The sequence below is a fragment of the Molossus molossus genome, unplaced genomic scaffold (genome assembly GCF_014108415.1).
Source record: "Molossus molossus isolate mMolMol1 unplaced genomic scaffold, mMolMol1.p scaffold_m16_p_4, whole genome shotgun sequence".
In the NCBI taxonomy this organism is placed as follows: domain Eukaryota; kingdom Metazoa; phylum Chordata; class Mammalia; order Chiroptera; family Molossidae; genus Molossus; species Molossus molossus.
The window spans coordinates 19201563-19208017 of record NW_023425377.1 but is presented as its reverse complement, the minus strand read 5'-3'; the positions used below and the strand labels follow the sequence as shown (position 1 = coordinate 19208017).

The following is a 6455-nucleotide window of genomic DNA, read 5'->3' as shown; positions in this document are numbered from 1 at the left end:
CATCTGGGTTGAAATAGGAATTATCTTTGCCACAACTGAGGAAAGACTTAACTGATTTGTCAGCAGAAATAATTGAGATGGAGTCTCGAATTGAATGTTGAGTAGGGGTCTGGTCATTTACTGTATGGGAGAGGTAAGAGCTTATTCAAGTACCATAGAAAGGGTACATGGATAGAACTGGCAGAAACTTGGCCTTGTGTGTAAGCGTGTATAGGGCTGTGAGAGTGGTTATACTAAGGAAGGGATGCTCCTGAAGAGTAACCAAGGGCATGCTAACTATGGGTGTAACTCTGCCCCTCCACATATACTGCCACGTTCTTGAATTCCAGAGAGGTTGAATATCAACCACAAGCCTAGTGGTCAGTGCTGGTGTGAAGGAGCTCAGTTTAGAGTCCTCTTTAAGTCCTATTAATGAGTATTAGCTATTAATGAGTAGTCTTTCAATGACATAATTTATTCAGTCATTAAGGTTCCATTATGCATGGACTAGACACTATAAGGTGCTAGGGATAAAACAGCACATGGAAGACAGTCTCTATCCTCATTGGAGTTTGCAATCTATCTGTGTTGCCAGATAGTAAATTAACAAAAATATAATTTGTGAACTGTCAAGCATAGGATACTGATAACCTTGAATTTGAGGTCAGGCAGTCTTTTCAGAGAGAAGACATTGAACCTGAGATCTAAGAGATGAGTAAAGGTGGGTCAGGCGGAGGAACAACATGGGCAAATCCCGAGATGACAAGAACATTCACTTGGTGGGTTCCAGCAACTAAGAGACCAGTGTGGCTGTTATCTAGAAGCATGGATGAGAATATCTTGACAGATGACCAAGAGGTAAAGGCTGGGATCAAGCAGAACCTTGTAAGCCACATTCAAAATGACCTTTTGCCTTGGCCAGGTGGCTCAGTTGGTTGGAGCATCATGCCAAGCACCGGAAGGCTGCAGGTTTGATTCCTGGTCAGGGAACCTAGGTTGTGGTCCGATTCTCAGTTGGGATGCATACAGGAGGCAACCGATTAGTGTTTCTCTTCCACACTGAATCTTCTCTCAAAATCAATAAGCATGTCCTAGGGTGAGGATTAAAAAAAAAAAAAATTACCTTTTATCCAGGAGCAATGGGAAACTACTGCTGACTTAAAAAAAATCTTGCTTGAGGATATTTTTATTGATTTATTTTAGAGAGGGAGAAAGGAAACATCGATTGTTTGCCTTGCACATGTGCCCTGACCGGATCAAAACCGCAGCCTGGGTATATGCCCGACCAGGAATCGAGCCTGAGATCCTTTAGTACATGGGAGGATGTTCCCATCAACAGCCACACTGACCAGGGCTGAGAGACTTTTTAAAGCATGGTATTGACAAGATTTGATGTGCAATTTAGAAGTCATTGGTATGTAAAAATGAAGAATGGAGAATTATTATTAGGAAAGTGTAAATTTAGAGACATCCTGGGAGGTGAATGCAGTCATCCGGGGAGGAGGACAGTGGTTTGTTGTTGGATATACCGATTAGAGCTAGAGTTACTTTGGATGGGGTAAAGGACCAAAACTAACTCTTTAGTTGCTTAGTGATATATTTTATCCCCTCAAAACCTGAGTCAACTCTCCTTGGTGCTTTGGCTCTTTGTGGTTCCAATAATTGGGGAGAGAGAGATAAAAACCATTTAGTCAAATTAGAATAGCTTGAATACATTATATAGTATTGAAAAGAGAGCAATTTGAAAAGAAATGGAGTTGTATCATTTCTGTTATCTTATGCTAGTGGGTCGTTTTATTGCCTAGTTGTCAAGTAGTAATTATTGTATCCACAGGTCATGGTTTTAGTCAAAGTTTAGAATTTGTACTTGAATAATACATACTGCTCTTTAGTCAAGTGGGGGGAGTATTTTTCCACCTCTGCAAGTGAAGCGTTTGTTCATTTTAGCAGACTGTAGAACTGGTGTGTAAGTTCTCCACTTAGCCATGCCTATTTATATCTTTGCAACCAAGATTTCTCTAGCCTACAACCGTCTTCATCATAGAGCTCACACTTCACTGTAGAAAGAACTATGAGGATTGGTCTTTACTTTTTTGAATTTAGCATTTTAACATTCTAAAGCTAGGTCTAAAACAAAACCACCCCCACTAAGTCACATCCTTGAAAACAGCCTCTTAAACTTTTTCCTTCCTAAAGAGTTCCTGTTAGTGAATTTCATTATTTTTGTCCATAACAATCCCAACCCTAGGAAAAATATGGAAAAATAAACTGGACACTCATGCAAAAAAGCCTCCATAATGAATCCCAAAAGAAAATAGTTCAATTATTGGGAAAGAGTGTTCCATCTCAACCCTACCCAACTGTCTAATTTTATGTCCTAGCAACTGGGATATTCTGGAAACATCTGTTCCTGACATTATTCGGCTATTTAAATAACCAGAGAACCGACCTCAAAAGAATGCTCATTAGTTAAAAAGAAAACAATAAATAAAAGAACAAGGATTTGTAATTAATTAGTATGTAGGGTCCATTATGCAATGATCCAAAACTTACATATACAGCCGTGGCTGGTTTGGCTCAACGGTTAGAGCATCGGCCCACGGACCCGAGAGTCCCGGGTTCGGTTCCCGCTAAGGGCACATACTTTGGTTGAAGTTTGTCCCCAGCCCCGATTGGGGTTGTGTGGGTGGCAACCAGTCAATGTGTCTCTCTCACATCAATGTTTCTCTCTCTCTCTCTCTCTCTCTCTCTCTCTCTCTCTCCCCCTTCCACTCTATCTGAACAAAAATGTCCTTGGGTGAGGATAGAAAAAAAAAATTAGGAAGGAATGTGCATTTTCTTCAAAGATCATCTGTGGCTTCAGTCTAACTCTCAAAGAACAACTGAAACAGTAATTTCTTTCTGAAATTTGATCACCAAAAGTGACGGGATAACACACATTTGAGTTAGTTATTTGTTCCTAACACTTTAGTAAATGATTTGTTCAAATAAGCAATTACATGAAGCAATAAAAGCAAAATTTTGACCTAAAGTTCCGACAGAGGGTAAAGACTCAACATGATGGGTAAGGCCCAGTTCACATTTCGCAGAAGCAGTGGCAGCAGAGTGGAGGGGAGAACCTAAGTTAACAGAAACAATGTAAAAAAAATCATACCAGTAGTCAAACTGCAGCAGTTCTCTCTCAAACAAGACATGTTGACAATCAGAGCATATAAGAACATAATACTTTGGGTGATTAAGTTTCTCCTCTTTGAGTGAAACCTAGATAAGGCTGTAGAGATGACCAACGACGACTCTTGTAGGTAGGTGTTCTAGTAACTACTGCTGGCTTTTGATGACCCTTCAGTAGGAAACCACAACTGAGTCCAGAGTCAGATTCTACTGTGGTTAAGGGTAGAGTTGATTCAAATTTGATCCTCGTTTTGTTTTATCTGGATCACTGCAGAAACATCTAGGGATCAGACAGAATGTCTGGCAGAGGTGAAAGTGTCAGATGTTGTGAATTTGACACAATGACACAATTTATTTGAAAGTCCTTGAAAGTTCACGTGCAGAAGGTCTGGCAGTGTCTTTGGTAAACTTTGGTGTTGCCGTATTTCTGAAGGAGTTCTTGGGCCTGGCGCTGCATCTCTTGGGTTATGCTGCCCGGACACTGGGCCCCGATGTGAAGCAGGACGAGGCAGCACTCCAGCACGTCTGGGAAAGGCCAGGTCTGAAAGATGACACGACAGTGAAACAAGGAAGCATTTGGGCAAGAGCCACAGCACCCGCACGGAAGGCCCCAGTAACTCGGTCTCATCTCCTGACACCTCTCCGGCACAGCGGAGCCATTTCGTTCTCCATCAGTTACTCTAAGGGGAGATGATACTCAAAACTGGAATGGCTACTGGGACTTCCTTCAACGAATGCAATTTTCTACAGCTCTACTCCAACTTATTTAAAACCTGAAGTTTCTGTTACCACCAGTGCTGCACCCAGATACACCGATCCATCTGTAAATATCCACTACATGGCACCGCCTTTAATTTTGCTTCACTTCCCAGTTACGAAATTTGTTTGATTTCGCTGAAGACTGAGGTATAAAGCAGCTGGTATTGTCGATAATTCTACTCTCACAAAACACTTTAGCTAACCAAAGGCAACTAGACCCTAACTTTTTAAGCACATTCACATGTACAGAGATTTCAGAAACTGAACAGAAAAGTAGATGACCTTAAAGAATTTGGTATAGTCAACTGATAATACAAAAAGTAATATTTTACTACACGAACTGGTACAAATCTTACCTTAACACTCTCAGGAAACTTAGCTATTCTCTCATTCGCCTCCGTGAGCCTTTTGGTTAATTCAGGCAGAGAAAGTGGCTCATTTTTCTCTTCTTTACTAGTGAATAATAATAAAAAGTATAAGTTATTTGTCTTGCCCTGGATAACTTTTAACTCTATTGTCTACAAATAAAATTCCTTTATCACCTGGGTCTTTATCTTCCACCTTTAAATATGAAGTTTAAGTGAAGGCAATTTAATGTGATGTGACCAAGTTTTCAAAATGCAATATTATTCCTTGTCATTTTCCAAATCCCCACTTCTTAGACACACAGCTCCAGTGAAAATATAGAACCCTTCGGGGATTCAGCCTGCAGCCAAGAGCTGGGCTCTTACCCATGGGGTGTATGGATGCACATTTTTTGGGGTAGAGTGTGTTAAGCTTCTCAAGGGGGTCCTGTGATTGCTGGGTTAGAGAACTTTCCAGTGTTTTTCTTGTTATTAAAACCAAACCTAAAGCTGTTTAGAGTGTGGTAGCTTATTGGAGAAGAAATTAAAAACTCTGACTCAAGATTTCAATGGGAGTATTTTTAGAGCAATAAATATAAGGGCTTCTGGGTTGTGGGCTTGATTCCCTGTGGTGAGCATGCAGGAGGCAGCCAATCGATGTTTCTCACATAGATGTTTCTATCTCTTTCTCTAAAAAAATCAATAAAGACATATTAAAAAAAATAAATATAAGGGCTTCAAAGCTTAATTTTAATTTTTAAAGTTAGTAATAATAGTTCTAAGTTTATCAATGTCCTAATTACTATGTTTTAGGCCCTGTGCTGGGGTACATAAAGTAAAAGGCACTCATCGTAATAACCAATCAGTAACTGTTAATCACTACGGGCAAAGTGCCTTGTGAGGATGCAAGCTCTCCAGTGCCGGTGATGTGCTCCGGCCTTCCATCTGGTCCCTCTTCAGTCGAAGTGCTCAGGATGCTGCAGCATTCGACCATTCGGAATTTTGTCAGTTCAGTAAGCAGTTTTGTACACTACCCTCTTTTAAAAAAAATGTTTCTATTGATTTTTAAGAGAGAGAGCTAGAAACATCGATGTGAGAGAGAAACATGGATCGGCTGCCTCCTGCACGCCCCCCACTGGGGATCGAGCCTGCAACCTGGGCATATGCCCTGACTAGCAGTCGAACTGGGACCTCTCAGTCCATGGGACGCTGCTGAGTACAGAGCTACACTGGCCAGGCTATACTACCCTCTTTGTGTATTTTTTGTGTGAAAGCACAGAACTAAAAAAAACAATGGTTTTCATTAATGATGCAATGATACTTTTACATGATTGATCTCCTTAATGTACAAAGGTAGCATTTTACTGTACTATTGCTATAAATAATACTTGTGATTTCCTTTAACTCTCAAAACAAGCAATGTAGGAGTTGGTACTCCCATTTATAGATGAGGGACCTAAAGCTCAGAGACCTTAAGACTCTTGCCTGAGGTCACTTAGCAGGGCCAGGACTAGAACCTGCATTTGACTCCAAAGCCTGTGTGTTCATCACTGCAAAGGCTGCCTCCGAGTGTCCTGATCGATCTCGTCATGTACTGATTTTTATGTGATGATGTGAGAATCCAGCAAGGCATTTTTAATTCCATCTTGTACTGACTTGGCACTTACCTCTGGCTCTGAGGACTAGAGAGGAACTGTTCTGCTTCCTGTTCAGGGCCATTTTTATCAGGACCTTTCGCCGTGGATTTGCAGAACTGACTCTTCTGGTGTTGGCGGATCATTTCCGACAAGGTCTCCTGAACTTCAGCAACGGTTCTCTGTGAGTTTTGGAAACTGGCGTGCTTTTCTGAAAAAAGCTGCTTGCAAGTGTTCAGCATTTGCTCACTTTCTTCCGTGAGTCTCATGTCTAGTTCTGGAGGCCTGCTCGTCTCTGGCTGAGAAGCCTGGGGGTTAGTGTCTTCAGGGCTGGCATCACCCACCTGCTGACTTTGTTCCACAGAGCCCGTCCTGTGAGCAGCCCTGACCCAGACTTTGGATTCAGGGCAAGGCCTGGAGAGAGACCACCAGAATTCATACAGACGTCCATAAATAAAAAAGGCCTCCAAACTTTTGAATGCTGGGGACTGACGGTCACCCAGCTTGTCTCTTAGGAGGTCGCAGCCTAGGAGGAAGAGAAAAGGACTTAGGGTTGTGCATCTCTTCA

The 6455-nt window shown here is 41.6% G+C and overlaps 1 protein-coding gene across 1 annotated transcript in view; it reads right to left on the bottom strand.

Annotated features, from left to right (window-relative positions):
- Positions 1-2925: 2925 nt before the first annotated feature.
- The window catches only part of GEMIN5 (gem nuclear organelle associated protein 5), a 42259-nt gene continuing 38729 nt past the window's right edge, over positions 2926-6455 (bottom strand). Inside the window, exons 26-28 of the mRNA XM_036240966.1 lie at positions 5921-6413; positions 4266-4362; positions 2926-3691 (exon numbers count right to left, since the gene is read on the bottom strand). Coding sequence (XP_036096859.1) covers positions 3524-3691; positions 4266-4362; positions 5921-6413 — 758 coding nt within the window. The 3' untranslated portion in view covers positions 2926-3523. The remainder of the gene's footprint in view (positions 3692-4265; positions 4363-5920; positions 6414-6455) is intronic.